At 38.5% G+C, this 19,445-nt stretch overlaps 1 protein-coding gene and 1 non-coding gene across 3 annotated transcripts in view; both read right to left on the bottom strand.

Moving 5' to 3' along the window:
- GRID2 (glutamate ionotropic receptor delta type subunit 2) overlaps positions 1 to 19,142 on the bottom strand; it is a 1,632,436-nt gene extending 1,613,294 nt beyond the window's left edge. For both annotated transcript variants that reach the window (XM_086406553.1, XM_086406551.1), the window contains exon 1: positions 18,603 to 19,142. In XM_086406553.1, coding sequence (XP_086262679.1) covers positions 18,603 to 18,690 — 88 coding nt within the window. In that variant the 5' untranslated portion in view covers positions 18,691 to 19,142. The remainder of the gene's footprint in view (positions 1 to 18,602) is intronic.
- TRNAS-AGA (transfer RNA serine (anticodon AGA)) lies at positions 12,183 to 12,254 on the bottom strand. The gene has a single exon. It is a non-coding gene; the product is annotated as a tRNA-Ser (tRNA).
- Positions 19,143 to 19,445: the final 303 nt, after the last annotated feature.

Here is a 19,445-nt window from a genome sequence, read left to right as displayed (position 1 = left end):
TCTGATATTTTAAAATTCAGTTAAATATGTTTGTCTGAACAAAGAGAACCTATACATAGCTATTTTTCCTCTTTTCTGCTGCCCATGGAGAAAAGTGGTCTAAGTAATTAAAAATAAAACAAAATCAAAACCTCCTTTAGATAAGGAACAATCTGTTGTTAAGATAGAACCACTGCCTATGGTGGCTGGACCAAACACAAGCCAATCACATGCCTGCAGGTAGGCTTTTGAAATGAGTGCAGCCTTGTCCCTGTTTGCCTCCAGTCAGCTCTAGTCTGTCCCTTTCACCCCAGGGGAAATCTTAATAGGTCATTTTCACTTTCAAAAGACTCCCAGTTTGGATAATAAATTACAAGATGACCCTATTCCAGATGAAAGGGTGTGGTGGCAAAACATAACTAAACATCAGCATCAGCGATAACAACATGTTAGCAACTTATTTCATGTAATTTGAGAGGGAAATGTCACCTTTAAAGGAATACTTAAACTTAAATTCAGTTACTTTAATAAAAACTTTCAACTTTGATTAATATGTTGTAAAAAAGCATAGATGTAAACCTGAATTACTATTTTAGGAACAGAGGATAAACAGGGAACCCTGTCTAATGTGAGGCATGGGATCCACTTTCTAATGCACAACCAGGACACTGACTAGCAGTATAGTTAAATTGCAAGTTATAGCTCCTTAAGTATGAATACTATTTGCATAGTCCATAAGTTCATATTTTAAATGTTACAACAGCTTATCCTTATAACCAATGAAGTGGAGAGGAAGCAGAAGCAGGAACATTTGAGATGGTGAAAGTCTCATTACTTATCCAAAGACTTCAAGCTTATGAAGTGGCAAAGTGAACAAAACATGATTTGAATATATACCTCTGACATCAAATTGAGTGCTTTTATTTTTGGTACTATACAAAAATAACCCTTTCAGAAACAAAAATTAACAATCATTGCAATTTTTAATAACTGAACTGACTCAGGTTATCCTTCATCGATTTTAAATTTCTCATCCCTTGCTGCTGCAGCTGCTGCTAAGTCGCTTCAGTCGTGTCCCACTCTGTGCGACCCCATAGACGACAGCTCACCAGGCTCCTCTGTCCATGGGATTCTCCAGGCAAGAACACGAGTGGGTTGCCATTTCCTCCTCCAATGCATGAAAGTGAAAAGTGAAAGTGAAGTCGCTCAGTCGTGTCCGACTCCTAGCGACCCCATGGACTGCAGCCCACCAGGCTCCTCCGTCCATGGGATTTTCCAGGCAAGAGTACTGGAGTGGGGTGCCGTTGCCTTCTCCATCTCATCCCTTGGTCTACTCTAAAACTAATAAGAGAGCCTGAGAGCAAGACTGAGAAATGCCAGCAGCCTTCCTCCCCACTGGAGCACTCCATTTTCCATCCTTAGTTCTCATACACTTGATCAACTTACTAAAAACAAGAAAGAGCAAGATGGCAAAATTAAGTTCAAATAATATCACACCTAAACTGTTTCTACTGGATTAAGCGTTGGCAGTACGTATTATATAAACAGCCTGAAAAGCTAGACTCTAAACAAAGACAGAGAGACAGAAAGACTGGCTGATATGGATCTGCTCCATTCCTCTTCAGTGCAACCAGTGTTTTTACACACATGCAGACACACTGCTTCTGCTGTCACATTTTCCTGACTGCAGATCCATGTTTTCAAACATTTCTTATCTGAGAACACAGATCCTTAACCATAAAATAGAGTCTTCTGAGACACTTATAAAATGAGGCCTGAAGTCTCAACAAGATCCCTCTAGTCCCATTTCAGGCTTTTCTTCACCATTCTAGGAGGACAATTTTCCCCCCTTCAGCTAACTGTTTGTAGATAACATGAAATTAAAGGATACACAATTTTATGGAAATATTTTAACCCTTCCATGTAATTCTATGAATTTATATAAGGAGATTCTACTTGAAATATGAAACTATAAAAGCAATCATGCACAAGTAATTTAAATTTCCATATTTTTATTTTACTTTGATAACATAAAATATCAAAGATCACTGCATTTTAAAGTTGTTTTGATTGGAAATGGGTATCAAATAAATTAACAGCACTAGTCTCTTAATATTAGTCCCAGACCTTGATTAAAAATATGTATGGTCATATTATGAAATGAGAATGAAGATATACACTTTTAAAAATCAGTAATAGTCTCCATTTACCATTCGATTTCTTTATAGTTCAAGATTTACGAATAATAAATGAGGCTATAGTTCCTTTATACCCCGTGGTGCCTAATCCTTATACTCTATTGTCTGAAATTCCTGAACGGGCCAAATATTTCTCAGTAATTAATTTAAAGGATGCCTTCTATTCCGTGCCTTTGGCGGAAGAAAGTCAATTTCTTTTTTTTTTTTAATTTTTATTTTATTTTTTTTTAATTTTATTTTTAAACTTTACATAATTGTATTAGTTTTGCCAAATATCAAAATGAATCCGCCACAGGTATACATGTTTTCCCCATCCTGAACCCCCCTCCCTCGTCCATCCCCATACCATCCCTCTGGGTCGTCCCAGTGCACTAGCCCCAAGCATCCAGTATCGTGCATCGAACCTGGACTGGCGACTCGTTTCTTACATGATATTTTATGTGTTTCAATGTCATTCTCCCAAATCTTCCCACCCTCTCCCTCTCCCACAGAGTCCATAAGACTGTTCTATACATCAGTGTCTCTTTTGCTGTCTCGTACACAGGGTTATTGTTACCATCTTTCTAAATTCCATATATATGCGTTAGTATACTGTATTGATGTTTTTCCTTCTGGCTTACTTCACTCTGTATAATAGGCTCCAGTTTCATCCACCTCATTAGAAAGTCAATTTCTATTTGCCTTTGAAGACCCTACGCAGCCAGCTTCTCAGTTAACCTGGACAGTTTTGCCCCAGGGATTTCGTGACAGTCCTCACTTATTCGGACAAAGTTTGTCACGGGATCTACAAAACTTTAATAGCTCTGAAGCAGTGGTGTTACAATATGTAGATGATATTTTGCTCTGTGCTGAGACAGAGGAAGCTTGTTCACGAGCCTCAGAAGATTTCTTAAACTTTCTGGCAGACTGTGGTTACAAGACATTAAGAGAAAAGGCTCAGCTTTGTCAACAATCGGTTAGATATCTGAGCCTAATCATATCAGAAGGGACTAGGGCCATAGGCCCTGAGAGAATTAAACCGATACTAAATCATCCCCTACCTATGACTTTAAGACAATTGAGAGGATTTTGGGGAATCACAGGTTACAGAGACATCACGTGGCCAACAAAGGTCTGTCTAGTCAAGACTATGGTTTTTCCTGTGGTCATGTATGGATGTGAGAGTTGGACTGTGAAGAAAACTGAGCGCCGAAGAATTGATGCTTTTGAACTGTGGTGTTGGAGAAGACTCTTGAGAGTCCCTTGGACTACAAAGAGATCCAACCAGTCCATTCTAAAGGAGATCAGCCCTGGGTGTTCTATGGAAGGAATGATGCTGAAGCTGAAACTCCAGTCCTTTGGCTACCTCATGCAAAGACTTGACTCACTGGTAAAGACTCTGATGCTGGGAGGGACTGGGGCAGGAGGAGAAGGGGACGACAGAGGATGAGGTGGCTGGATGGCATCACTGACTCGATGGACGTGAGTGTGAATGAACTCTGGGAGTTGGTGATGGACAGGGAGGCCTGGTGTGCTGCGATTCATGGGGTCACAAAGAGTCCGACACGACTGAGCGACTGAACTGAACTGAATATCATTTAGAAGAAATAATTCTGAACTGTCAAATAAGTATACACAGAAACTAAGAATCATAAGGCCCTTATGCAGAAATATCATTTTCTGAATGTAAATAGTTGAAAATTATTTTAAACGATTCACATATTAAATAGGAAATAACACTATGTGCATTGGATCTGAAGGAAAAGTTAAAAAAGAATGACCACTTCTCTAAATTTTTTAATAGTTTTTCTCCTGTAATTGAGATCTAATCTTACTGCATGGAGCCTATTATACAGAGTGAAGTAAGCCAGAAAGAAAAACACCAATACAGTATACTAACACATATATATGGAATTTAGAAAGATGGTAACAATAACCCTGTATATGAGACAGCAAAAGAGACACTGATATATAGAACAGTCTTTTGGATTCTGTGGGAGAGGGAGAGGGTGGGATGATTTGGGAGAATGGCATTGAAATATGTATAATATCATATATGAAATGAGTCGCCAGTCCAGGTTTGATGCACAATACTGGATGATTGGGGCTGGTGCACTGGGATGACCCAGAGCGATGGTACGGGGGAGGGAGAAGGGAGGAGAGTTCAGGATGGGGAAAACATGTATACCTGTGGCGGACTCATTTCGATATTTGGCAAAACCAATACAATATTGTAAAGTTTAAAAATAAAATAAAATTAAAAAAAGAATGACCAGAAAAAGTTACCGTTTTTAGATCAAAACAGAATTGATCACTATGGAGAATGGCTTTTTTTCCCTCCATCTGAGGCAGGAAGCAGGAGGGTATTGGGAAGCTGCTGTCTGGGATATAACACTTCACAATCATGCCAAAATAATTTTGAATTCAGTCCAAACTCAAGTTTCTTTACTCTTTCTCGGTCTCCTGTGTTGGTGAACAGCATGAGCCTCCACTAAGTCACTCAAGATAGTACTTGAGAATGATGTTAGACTTTCCTCTTTTACACCCACTTCTAAAGAATGACTGGAGAAGGAAATGGCAACCCACTCCAGTGTTCTTTCCTGGAGAATCCCAGGGACAGGGGAGCCTGGTGGGCTGCCATCTATGGGGTCACACAGAATGGGACACAACTGAAGCGATTTAGCAGCAGCAGCAACTAAAGAATGACTGAGTTGATAAATTATTCTCCCCTCTAAGCAAATTCTCCTCTCCATTCCCATTTGCAGTAGCTGGGCACAACCCTTCACCAATAATCACCCAGAGTACTGCCAAAGTCTTCTCTGGTCTCCATCTACCACACTACCACTATAAACAGCTTATAACACAAAGCTAGACATCTCTTAGCCTAAGTTTGTTTGTGTGTTCTTTTTTTTTTTTACAGAATTACTGTAGACCTCAAAAGGATCTTCCTAACTTCCAGACTCCTCTCTTGCCCTATCCTTCACTGTAACAATGTTTCAATGGTAGAATTGCTTACCATTTCCCTCTCTTGCCAGACTACAACTTGGCAGACTACAACTCCACAGTTTAGGCCACAGCATGTTCTGTTTGCTTTCTCATGACAATGGTAAACAGATTTTGCTTTCCATGAGGGCCAATGTTTAAGGTAGGATAACTTACAAAGACCACCTTTTTTTCTCCCACTCAAACTGAATGAAAATAGTTGAGTCCCATTTATATATATTAATGACCACTATATATCCGTGTGCTTCATAAATTTTTTTAAGTACAATATATTCAAATATTTCCTTAAATGATGGATAATGTAGCATCAGCTAGAAACCAACCGGGAATATACAATACAGTATTCAATTTATTCAGTATTCAATTTATATTGATACACAGTCAATCCAACATAGTTTTTGCAAAATTATCTAAAGTATTATCTAAAGTACAGCTAAAATCCATATTTTCTCTGTAGAAGTATCACTGTAGATATGGCACTTTGAACTGAGCTAATCCCTGGGGTCTTGGCTATCAGTAGCATTACCCCTACAGGACATTCTTTTCCCAGTAATAATATTTTTCATCCTGCTCCAAGACTGTCATTCAGAGTATTCTTCCTTAGTGGCCTGGAAGCTTCATTCCTCTTATAAACTCAGCAGCCAAGAGCAAGTTCTAGCCTTAGAATCTGGGCAATATTTTGAGAAAATAAAACGGTTTCTTCTCAGCAAGCCTGTGCATATGAGCATTCAGGGGCTGATTTTCCGGTTTATGGATTATCTAAAACCCTTTGCTCCTTCCTTGCTTTTGGCCATTTTACTGCTCATTAGCATTGCTACTGAAGGATGGACAGGAAAAATAAAAGAAAGAATCAGAGCAGCCAGTTTTGCTATTTATTAACCACTTATCAACCACTACAAGAACTCCTGTGGAGAAAAATAGAAATATTGGAGAGTTAGTTTTCAAACTGTTATTTTCAATTTTCAATGTTTGTCCTATTCTCAATGATATCCACAGAATTAAAAGCGTGCATAAATATGTTTTCCCAACAAAACTTACTTGATTTGTAAAGTTAAGTAGTTTTACTTTTTCTATTAGGAAATTTTCTTTTATTTGCTATAATATAAAATTGTCATTTTCACTGAGGAGGTTATTATACATTAGAAGAAAATACCAATTAGTAATACAAGATAATAGTATACTTATAACTCTAAAACTAAAAAAAAAAATGTAATTTAATTTCTCCATACCCAAGAAACCAAGCTTAATAATATGATATGTGGCATTAAATTTAGAAAGAATTGCATTCATTTTATTAATTACAATATAGACAGTGAAAGTTGCTCAGTTGTGTCCGACTCTTTGCAACCCCATGGAATTCTCTAGGCCAGACTACTGGAGTGGGGAGCCTTTCCCTTCTCCAGGGGATTTTCCCAAATCGGGGATCAAACTCAGGTTGTCTGCATTACAGGCATATTCTTTACCAGCTGAGCCACAAGGGAAGGCCAATTACAAGATAACTAGATCTAAAAGCCATCTCCTCTTTTACTTGACCTAAAAGCATAACTACTGATATCCATAGAAGGGAAAAAAAGGAAAAGAGATAAAAATAACAGAGACTTTCCCTTAGCTCTGACTATGGCATGACTACATTGACTTTGTAGCCTATGAAGTAAAACAAGGTTAATAATTAGCCATCATGAAGCTGAGGAAGGAGATTTCTATTATAAATGAAGACTTTCTATAGGTGGCAATCTCCTTATCCCATCCATATATTTCTTCTGAAATATATGTTTGCTTTATGGCAACTTAAGGGCAACATAATGGTGGCATTTAGTGAATTATCACATATTCCAGTGCCATAATAGACCACAGTCATCCAATGAGTCCTAAATTGCTCTACATTCAGTCTCCAAAGTACTATCTCAGAAAGCACATATACTTCAAAATTCTTAAAGGATGGGAAGCATGTCTTATGTGTGTGTATTAGTGGCTTAGTCGTGTCCGACTCTTTGCAACCCTACAGTCTATAGCCCGCCAGGTTCCTCTGTCCATAGGATTCTCCAGGCAAGAATACTGGAGTGGGTTGCCATTTCCCTCTTCAGGGGATCCTCCTGACCCAGGGATAGAACCCAGGTCTCCTGCATTGCAGGCAGATTTTTTACCATCTGAGCCACCAGGGAAGCCCAGGTCTTCCGTGAATACATATTGAACTGTGTACACAATAGGTGTTCAGTAAGCACTGAATCAAAAAATTCACATGATTTTCATGTAACATTTAAAATGTTTTTTTCTGCAAATAGAATATGAGGATGTAGATCATGATTTCTCTGCTTGAAAATAATGAATTATAAAAAAATGTGCAAAACCCAACACGACTGCACCACCAGGAAACCAAAGAGTAATCCCTCTCAAGTCTGGGCATGAGTCACCTTCCACACTAATGACTTGTTAATTTTTTTTTTATTTCACATTTTTTTAAAGTAGAAATTTATAATGGTTTTTATAAAGGGCATTCCTCCCTTGGGCTATGCTGAGAGTTGCTGGTATTTCTAAGAAGAAAATTCCCTATTTTCTGTTACCACCTTCAAAGAAGTAGCAAAGAAGAAATCTGGGCTGAAGAGCAAGATAGTAATTGCCACTATACCACTAACATAATTGTGTTGGTTGTCAGATTGAAGAAATTATAGAAGAATCAGTCTTTCAAATTTGAATTCACCATGAACTACATGCCACAGAACAACAGAACTCTCTTGTCCCAGTTTAGTTCCAAAGGTATTACCTAGCCTACGGTTTTTAAGATAATAAGCCCATATAAAACGTGCTCCTGGTGGGGCCTGTCATTTTAATGATGTCAAGGTTAAGTATACTAAGCACATCACCAATTTTAGGGGCTCATTCCAAGTTAAATTTGAATTTAAATCTGTTAAGCATTTCTTTCAAATGATTATATTTCACCACCCAGGAAGGCAAGAACTAGCAATTTTAAAATATCTTTTGATGTTATATACTTCATTAATCATGTTCCTCAGCTCCAGCCATAACACAGCTTGCCTTCTTTATCAGTCATTGCTGTGCCCAAACCAGAGGACTCCTATGCCCTCAATGTTCATGTATTCTATGCTTATACATTAATAGATGTAACCAAGCAGAAACAAACATGTGATAGTCACATTACATTGTTTCCATAAGACAAATGTTTTATAGAGGAGATACCACTATAAATGACAAAGAACACAGAAAAATAAAATGTATCTGTTATTGGCATTCTTATTTTAATACAAATATTCTTATTTTAGCTAAAAAATCAATACATAACTTATGTATATTAGTAGGAGACCAGTAAAAGAACTCAGATTCATTTTCAGAAGGCTGAATTCTGAGGTTAGAAAATGTGCAACATTTTCTTTCCTCATTTTCACCTATGACTAAAGATCTATCAGCTATGGTATAGCACAAATAGAAGTGAAAGTTCCATAAAAGGAAATATTTAAATGTGTTACTGAAAATTAATATCATATGAATTTATCTATTTAACTTCTATGTGGCAATATGTACTGCCTTTTGAAAAAACTACACTCAATAATGGTTCCAAACTGATTTAAGTAAATTGAATGCATAATAAAATTTACTTAAAGGAAACTTTTATTCAATTCAAATGTGTCTATTTTAATGAGAGGCTTTTATGCTATCTTAATGTTATTTTAATGCCATTTATATAGGAATATGGTGTGTCCCTAAAATTAACAAATACTAAAATACTAAATGTTGATTCTACTTGTAATGGTATATCAATACTCCATAAAATATAATACATTCATAATTTCAGGTAAAAATTTTTTGTCTAAATTTGAGTGCTAATATGGGAAACCACATGAAGCAAAACTGCAGAACAACTAACTGATTCTGTTTCAGAGAGGACATATTAATATAAGTTTCTTTGTCTAAATCCACTGGCATTGGCCCAGTATCACTTGGCCAGAGATTACAAAACTAAAAAAAAAAACATAAACAACAATCAAAAACAAAAACACAATGCTATTTGAACATGTGTTATCTAAATTCAAGAATCCAATAGGACTGAATTAAAATGAACATTTTATTTTGAATCCTCTTACTGAAAATTTTCTTATGATTTAAACTTTAAAAAAATTACTAAATATCCAAACTTTGATCATTAAAAACAAAATCTTCCCTTTACCTCATATTCCCACCACCACCATACCCTTTTGTCCCTTAAAGCAAAGCTCAAAGAATTCCTCAAGTCCCATTAAGTCTTTGATTCCTTGCCAATCTGTATGTTGTCACTTCAGTGCACTGAAAGCAATTTTGTCAAAGTCACTTTTGTCCTCAACATTTCTAAACCCAGTAGTCAAGTTTCAGTTTTCATCCATAAAATTTGACAGAATTTCTGGTTTTCTCCTTGAAATACTTTCCTCGCTTGGCTTACAGAACACACCATATTCCTAGCTTTCTTCTTAACTCACAGGTCACACATCTTTCTCTTCTCCTAGATTCTCACCCTGACCTCTACACTTTGGAACACCCTTTGGTATATAATCTTTGACCTCTTCTTTTTGCATAATTATTCCTTAAGTGTACTATCCTCTCCCATTGCTTTAAAGATCATGTCTGTAATGATGAATTCTTAATGTGCAGCTTGAATTCCTAACTTCCCCCCGAAATTCTAGACTAATGTAATCAATTACCAACTTAAATTCTCAAATTTGATGTCTAATAGAAATATCAAATGTAATAAATGTAAATTTTGACTTTTATCTAAAACTTACCCATTGCCCCATGTTTGCAATTTTAGTCACCTGCTTGCTTAGGTAAAATACTTCAGAAACCTCATTATTGTCTCTGGATTTCTCCCAGCAGAAATTTCATTGGAAAATCCTATTTCTTTTATAAACTTCAAAATACATCCACAATCTTAAACTGCTCAACTAACTCAGCAACAAACTATTAGAATAGTTCAATTTAGTACTGTCAAATGGTAGTACATAATAATGTTCCTATGACTACTTCAATCAGTTCTACCAAGCAGATATACTTATCTTTCTAAAACACAAAGTTTTACATAGCATGTGTTTGATCTCAACTCTCCAGAGGGCATCCTATATACTCAGATCTAAATACCATATCATGACTTATAAGCTATGATAGGATCTTCCCAATTTGCCTCTTAGACTTATTTCCTTCTACTTTCTGCTTTGCTCTCTACACATTTGTTTCACACTGACTTTTAAGATGTTCCTTAAATGAATTAAGCAGATTCCTTAGTGTCTTATCTCAGGGCAGCTGCCTTTGCTATGCCCTCTGGCTGAAATCCTTTTTCATCAGATACCCACATGGCTAATTTCCTTTTTTGGAATCAAGTCTCTGCTCCAATAATCATCTCTTCAGGAGGTCTTACCAGACCACCCTACTCAAAATACAGTGCCATTCCTTCATTTTTCTTAAAAGCATTTATCACTACCTGACATTATAACATGTATTTCCTTATTTATCTGGCTGCTACCCCCATGAGAGTGCAATTACTTAAATATAAGGGCATATTAGTTTACTTGTTTGACATTTTAAATCCAGGACCTAAAAAACAGTAGTTCATAAAGTTCATATGAACAGTAGTTCATATCATCCAATGTCTGTTGGATGATATACTATTCTCCCAAAGAGCATACATACAGCATATTGATAATAATATATACCTTACCCTGTGGGTTTAGGGAACTAACTTAAAGAATTATAATGATTTTGATAATGAAACAATCACGTTTTCAAGATTACTTGGGAAAAATCAAGTATTCGGAGCAATAAAATAAAATTCAGAGCAATAAAATTATTATTTTAAAAACTACTTTGAATTATCTGGGGATGAAAAAAAATTTTACAGTTGTTTTAATAAAAATAATAACAATCTTTTTTCATGAATAAAAATATCTGTTAATAATGATCTTGATTATAGAGTAATTTTAAAATGTTTAACACACAGGGAGGCTTTTCGTGAGCTCCTTGTGCTTGCCTCTGGCTTCCTTCTATTCACTCAGGAAGGCTTTCAATGAGTAAACCCAGCCTCAGCTTCACAATGACAACCATTTCCTGAACAACAGTAGGGTAAAAGCAGGAATACCTGGGGCAGGAATCCAAAACAATGAAAACACTGAAGAAACACTGGCTGTTTCTTTTATACACTACATTTTTGAGTGGCGCCAAATGCATTCTAATATTCCTGATGCACTTCGACTTGGTAAATTCTAAGGGCTCCTGTAGTCCCTGCTGGTTAGAACATGACTACTCACTCCTCCAGTCATCCTGAAAGTACACTAGTATTGCGGGATACACTAGCACTGTATGTAACATCTAAATACTAACCCTAGAGAAAACAAACACAAAATGTAAAATAAGAAGAAAAACACCAATACAGTATACTAACGCATATACATGGAATTTAGAAAGATGGTAACAATAACCCTGTATATGAGACAGCAAAAGAGACACTGATGTATAGAACAGTCTTTTGGACTCTGTGGGAGAGGGAGAGGGTGGGATGATTTGGGAGAATGGCATTGAAACATGTATAATATCATCATATATGAAACAAGTCGCCAGTCCAGGTTCGATGCACTATACTGGATGCTTGCGGCTGGTGCACTGGGACGACCCAGAGGGATGGTATGGGGAGGGAGGTGGGAGGAGGGTTCAGGATGGGGAACACATGTATACCTGTGGCGGATTCATTTTGATATATGGCAAAACCAATACAATATTGTAAAGTTAAAAAATTAAATTAAATTAAATTAAAAAAAAAAAAACCCAGCTCTCCCTTCTGATACTGAAGTTATCTAGAATGTCTGATTAACAAATATACAATAATTCTTGTTAATACCAAAAAATCTTCATATTAAAAGTGAAAGTGAAGTCGCTCAGCCGTGTCTGACTCTTTGCGACCCTATACTGTAGCCTGCCAGGCTCCTCCATCTATGGGATTTCCCAGGCAAGAATATTGGAGTGGATTGCCATTTCCTTCTCCAGGGGACCTTCCACACCCAGGGATTGAACCTGGGTCTTCCGCATTCTAGGCAGACGCTTTACCGTCTAAGCCACCAGGGAAGTCATCTTCATATTAAGGGGTCCTTAATTTGAAGGTTTAAGGTTCTGTGATCCACCTATTCCCCTTGTATTTTTTTCAATTCACGCTAAACCTAACTATTAAAAATGGCTGTTTGAACCATACTTGACTGTATCTCTTCTGAAATATAGGAATTTGTCTTTATTTTAGGTCATGTAACTGTAGAGCTTAAATGAACATTAATCTAAAGCTTGTTTTAGGGTTAATAAAAATGAGGACTAAATAAAATAAATAGCTTCCTAATATAGTTCAATAAGTTATTGGTAAAACTGGCACTTAACCCTAAACACTCAAAATTCTAATCCAGAACACTGTTTACTGTCTTATATCCTCCTTCTGTTTTTCACATTTTCTAAAATTTCTGTCCACATCTAAATGCTAAAATTCACCAGTTGAAATGACCTAACTCCACAGATGCCTTCTTAATAACCAATCCCAGAATTACTCTAGTTTTTTTTCCCTTATCCTTCAGATACCCATCTGATCATTTTTACTATGAATTTTAATAATATATTATTCCAACTAGTTTATTAAATATTGGCACAGGGCAAGGTCTAACATAATATGATAAACTGTTCATTCATTTAACCCAGTATTCCATTCTCTAATTATGTGATTTGCCAACGTTAAAACTAATATACCAGGTCAAAGTTGACCTTAGTTTCATTCTCCATTAGTCTTATAATAGGATATGCCAAAAGAAAGATTTTTGCCTCTTAAGTCAAATAAACAGGAAAACTTCTACTTGATAATAGACACTGGTTTCATATTAGCACACAAACCTGATGGTGCTTGTGGTAGTGGTAGTTGTGGTGGTGGTATGTGTGTGGAAGAAACTGATATAATACATAAAACTTCATACTTCCCATGCCAAAATTATCTGAAAATATACATGATCATTCACAAAATTCAACGGTTGACATTTGTAAATATATTTATATTTGTGCCCATTTTCTTTTTCACAGCTCTGTATGTGTTTCATGTTATAAACATCAATCAGTTTGGGGCCCAAAATGTTCCCTAGTTAACCAGTTACTAGTGTCTGTTTGAAGAAGTGAAGTCTCTCAGTCGTGTCCGACATTTTGCGATCCCATGGACTGTAGTCTACCAATGCTTCTCTGTCTATGGGATTTTCTAGGCAAGAGTACTGGAGTGGGTTGCCATAATGTCTGTTTAGACCAGCACTAGTAAGCGTATTTACATACTATTTGGAATTTTAGTTTTTCCATAGATAGTACAAGTGTAAGAGTATATTTCTGCTGTATTTTAATTTTGTGAAAAATTTACACCACTAAATCCAGCAATCGAATCTAGATAATATAGAATGTTGATATGTCCTAGAATTAAATTCTTACAAGAGTCGGGGATAGCATTTCTTTTTCTCGTTTGAAAATAAAGACCATCTGTACCCTAGAGTATCACAATCCTAATGAAATGGCATCTTTTCCCTAAAATTAAAAAAGAAAAATAATTCATTTGATTTTCAAGTAGGACTACAAAGGAACAGCTCAGAATGCAGTGACACCTAATGGCAAAATTATCTTTATAGGGCCACAAATGTAACTTCTAATATAAACACTATATTTGTAGTCAACCTAAGTAACACTACTCACCAATATGCTATTGTCTGAAATATCATGAAAATCTAATAGCAGCACCAAATACTTTACTTTTTAATACTAAAGTATTGCATGCAGGTGAAGGGAAACAACCTTCTGCATTAAAATGTGGTTTTAAAATTACATGTTTTTGAGATAAACTTGCAGTATGGTGAACTGAGCCTTAGCGATTAGAATTAAATATAATGCACCTTCCATTACTCTTAATAACCTCAACTGGTTTATATTGTTAAGTTGAAAGTTAATGATCTTGATTTTTATTCATATTTGAATTAAAATTTATAGGAGCTACTTATCAGATGTACATTTCACTTGGAGTAGAAAGCAAAGGTCCTCAGTGTAATGGCTTATTAATCATGTCACAGTTGATATTGTTGATTAATAACACTGTCTAACTTAATGCACATCTGAATTGCACTTCAAATAACTGTATTATTGATACAAAAAAGTATACATTATAAAGTATACCCCAATTTTATATCCAGAAGTTACTTCTTAATACTCTCTAGAAGTTTACAATATAACTTATCTATAACTTAGGAAGCAAACAACTATTGTAAATCATAAAAGGATAACTTAAATTACTGAAATGTCTTATACAGTAGAGAGTTCTTGATGACTCCTGAAGGCTGTCATTAACCAATGCAAATCATGTGAAGAGTTGAAAAAAAAACAATTTGACAGAAGACACAGTACAACTTCTGGAAATGCCACAACATTCTCTATTTGATAAAATTGTCCTCAGTGCAGCAGTAATGAAAATTAATGCTTTAAACTTGCCATCAATTATATTTATAATGTTTATAATGTGGTGACACATTTTATTCACCCATCAGTTTTGTACTTTAAACTTTCTCATGATGAAAACATTCTGTGAATTGTCTTAGGCTTCTCAAACATGTCATAGTTGATGATTATGGTCTCAGAGGACAAAGTATCATTTGCTTATGAGAAAAACATGCATAAGTGCTTTATTTATATTCCCTGTTGGCATAAGGTATTTTACCATGACCGATAACAATAAAAATACGCTTGTGGTTTTTGTAATATATGAATAAGTACACTGTTTGAGTGTTCCCTTGTAGAGATATGTAACTGAGGATGGCTCATCTCAATCAGTTCTGTGGGCACAGGAACCAGATAAGAAATGAGCACACATTAAACTGTTAAAACATGAGATCCTCTGTATTAGATATGAAGCAAGACACAAACTGTGCGGTTGACTGGAAATGCCACCTAATCCCTGCTTAATTAAAGCAGTGCTCTAAACTCCTGTTGTGTTTAGGGAGTAAAGAGTGTGGGACGACTGATGTATGAAGAAAATAGCAGTCAGCGTGGCTAATCTCAAAGACTTTGGAGCTTTCTAGCTACATAAATCAGAGCGACTTTTGAATAGCCTCATAAAACACAACATCATTGCCATTCCACTCACGACTTTTTGGTTCTTCCTACAGAATGCAGATCATTAGGAAACTTCTAAGCAATCAAGTAATGTGAGTCTGATGAAATTACTCAATCAATGCACAAGCTCAAAGTAGAAGCATAATTCAAAATTGCACAGATATTATACGTCAAAAGACCTTTCCTTGTGTGGGGGGCAAAGAAGATCACAACTGAGGTGATTTATTTCCAAACACTGTGCATGTATTGCATGTACATGTGTATGAAACAAGAATATTCTAATTATCAATTATCTTTAAAATACAATTTAACAGAAATTCAAAGTAATTACATTAGTTCATTTTGACTAATAAATATTTTCATTTAAATTATTAGAGTTTAACCATTATATCTCATCATTGCAGTCAACTAATGTGCTCAAAAACATATGAATTTAAAATATACAATTGATTTTATTAAAAAATACCTGCATGAAATAAAAACAAAGAGGAAGAAGAGACGGTTTTCATACACACACTTTGGTTCAATACCAAAAAGATTCAATATTTAAAGAACCTATTAGAGCAGTGTCTTTTTATCTTTCCAGCTCGCCTGAACTACATATTGCAGCTACTTTCTACCTGAACACATCACATGAGGCTGTGAAAACCTTTCATTTCTGCATATCTCTTTATATCTATAGAGTTGAAATATTCACTTCCCCTCCAGTTTCATCACTTTTATCCCTTTAGTCCTAAAATATGTTTGCCATAAGCATATTTCTCACAATTAAATACTTAAATGAAGACTACCCCCCTAAAGATAATTATCTTTTCCTACTCAACCAAGTAAGCTGGTTCAAAGACTATTAACTGATACTTTAAAAATTTTGACATAGCTAGTCAGTTTTTAATTCATTATAGTTTAGCTAGGATGGGGGTGGAAGAGAAAGAGGATTTTAATCTCTGACGTGAACATAAATTACACTTGATCATTTTTTTTTAATTTAGGAGGTAACATTTTTCAGTATGTTATAAAAGATATGAAGCATCTGAAACAACCATCAATTTGCTAGTTTCATGGCAATATTAGGTAGTCTATAAAGAAGGTAATTCTCTTGTGTAATGTACTAAATGAATTCAAGTCAAATTATCTGAGAATTAAATATTTATTTCAGTAATATCAATATATACATTTAATGCATACAATCAGCTTTCTAAAGAAATCTCTAATTTGTACACAGTAACTTGGGGTGGCAGGTCAGGTTATAAATAAGTAAGCCATGTCATACTGACTGATAGACCTCAAAGGAAAAAATACAATAGTTGTGTTCTATTTTGAAACAAATACCCAGACTGCATTGCAAGATAGTATTTATCTGGTAGAGGACAGTAACAGCTGCAGGTGTTTGCAAGTAAAGTACTTATTGTGTAGACCACTGAATAAGCAATAAAATAAGCATTTACCCACACCCTCGCTTCTGAGCAATGAGGAGCATAAGGCAGAAACTCGTAAACACAATGTGAATGTAAAGGTACTGTGATAATATAAATCTGTATTCCTGCTTCAGTCATTTACAACTGGATATAAATTAAATGTACGTCATTTCTTTAACAGAGGATACGTCATTTCTGAACTCTTATCAGAACATTACTGAACCTCTCAATGAGGCCACAATTTCTCCCTTAAAAGTTCTGAACCCACAGGCACTGTTGCCCCCAAGCAAACTGTGATCTAGTAGGCAAGCTATCTAGTGATTAATTTACTAAATGACTACGTACAAGGTTTTCTGAACCCTGACCTTACTACTCCTCGCACAGGAACCTATATGGTTCTATTGATATAAACGATAGAGAATGGCAGACATGTTTACAAGACAGCCTCTGAGACCAAGAGAGGGAGCCCCCTGGAGCTGAGGCTGACCTCCGCGGGTTCACACACCAGAAATCCCTGGCTAGGGCAGACACAACCTCCGTGTGTGTGTGTGTGTGTGTGTGTGTGTGTGTGTGTGTGTGTGTTGGGGGGAAGAAGGGGTATGCGCGCGCGCGTGCCTGTCTGTGTGTGCTGCTCGGGGGAGGAGCAGGGGGACGGAATGGGGAGATGCTGCGACCCATCTGTCGCCTCAATTTGCAGACCATCAAACCGTGTGGACAGATAAAAGTCTTGTGCCCAGAAAAATTCCCCAAGAGGGGCCTCTCCTCAGCGCTACTGAACCTCGCTGGCCCGCGGACGCGAATTTCCGAAAAGGAAATCATCGCATTAACGTAGAGCAGGCTGCAAGAGCCCGTCTCCGTTCAGCTCTCACGGATTAGCAAGTGAGAAGAGTTGGAGCCTGAAGCCGCGAGCGCGGTGCATGATAATGACGCGCAGCCCCCACCCGCGCCCGCCCCCGCGCCAGCGCCCGCCGCGGCCAGTCCCGGCCCGTCTGGTTGCCAATAGGTGGGGCCACAAGCATCTCCAAGCCGGCTCGGCGTCCTTCCCGGAGTCAGGCCACCCCGAGCCCCAGCGCCTTTGCTCTCGGCCTAGCGCTGCAACTCGCGAGTTGACGGCGAGGCGAGGCAGGTGTCTGCGAGGCTGCCCACGAGGGCAGCCCGCGCGCCTCTGCTCCCGCTTTTCCCCCGGCGCCGGAGGCCAGGGCCGGCGAGCGCGAGCCGGGCAGCGAGGTGCGCGGCTCCCGGTCCTCGGCGACACGGCCGCCGGCCCCTCCCGTCACGGTGGCGGCTACTCGGCGCGAGTACCGCAAAGCCGAGAGGACAGCAAGAAGAGCAGGGGGCTGGGGGCGCCGCCAGCACCCCGTCACCGCCGCACGCGCTGCGGCGAACGCGGCCCGCTCACGTTGCAAAACCACCTGTTCGATCCGAAGGGAGCTCTCGCCCACCCCCACCGCCCACCCCCATCTCCCACCCCAGCTCTTTTCGCTTCGCAGATGATTCTCTGTTCCCCCCAAAGATATATATAATTATTTTTTTTAATGGAGCAAATATGCATCCGGGAAAGAATATGGAAGGTAGAGTCGATGAAACTTCCTTTCCTCACACATTTAGAAGCCCCCAGCGCTCCCCGGCACACACGCACGCTGAGGTAAATTGAGACCCCACGCATCCAGCCCACGCTCCAGGATTCACCGCGAAACAACAGCACAAGTCCAGGTTCAGCATCCACATCCTTCCAGAAAACTGCACAAGTGTGAGGGAAGGGTAGCGGGAAGGGGCAATGAACCGAAGCCACCGCCAACGAGCCACACAGAGGGCGGAGAGGGGGAAGCAAAGGGAAAACGTCTGCGAAACCAAACGGTCAAAGTACCCACGGGCAGCACCAGCCCTTTCTTACCGATGTGAATGATCGAATCCGCATTCGCCGAGTCCCAGGTTCGAGACCACCAGACGGACAAAACCAAGAGCAAGGGGAAAACTTCCATCTCCTCCTAGGCTGATTCTCTTTCAGGATGTATTTTCTTTCGATGTTAAAAATAAATATATAAAAGTCCAAAGAGTTTGAGGTCACGATAGTTTAGCACAAGCTTTTTCTTTTTCTTTTCCTTTTTTTTCCCCCCTAAATTCCTATAACCAGACCAAAGCTTTTAATCGTCGCTGAGGAAGGCAGAGCGAGTAACAGAAAGAGCCCAGCCTGAGGAAACCTCCTTCGCGAAGCCGTGTCACTTGGAGGGGAATTTTGGCATCGCCAGAGTTGTTTGCAGTTTGGCTTTTTAAAAATGTATCCAGCCTCGTTGTTCTCGGGCAAGGGGGAGAGGCTGGAGCTCAGACCATCCCCATCGCTGCGCCGGGGCCGCGGGTCTCCGGTCCCAGCTCCGCCGCAACTTCCAACAGACCACCCCCCCAACCCCCCGCCTCACGCCGGATGTTCCCCTCCCCCTCCCCCCACCGAAAAAGCCCCCCTCCCCCCCGCCCCAACGGCCCGCGGAGAATCGCTGGTCTTCGCTGCCAAAATAAAATCTAAGTGGCAAGATTAGGAGATTCCGAGCGGAACAGCCAGATTCCAGTAGGGGGGGGGGGGGGGGGAACCCTCTCCAAGAGGGGTAGTAAAAGTGAACTTCAAGGTAATGCAGATAGTAATGCAGAGAAAATTCCCTTTCTGCGCGAGGCGGGAGCGGAGTTCGGCGAGGCGGGCCCGCGGAGCCGGTTCGCTGGGGCGCGGTGGCGGGGGAGTTGAGCC

The sequence above is a fragment of the Bos grunniens genome, chromosome 6, assembly GCF_055505025.1.
Source record: "Bos grunniens cultivar Pamir isolate PY7600 chromosome 6, Bosgru_T2T1.0, whole genome shotgun sequence".
NCBI classification, from domain to species: Eukaryota; Metazoa; Chordata; class Mammalia; order Artiodactyla; family Bovidae; genus Bos; species Bos grunniens.
Note: the sequence above shows the minus strand (reverse complement) of the source record. Positions and strands in the feature narration are given on the sequence as shown.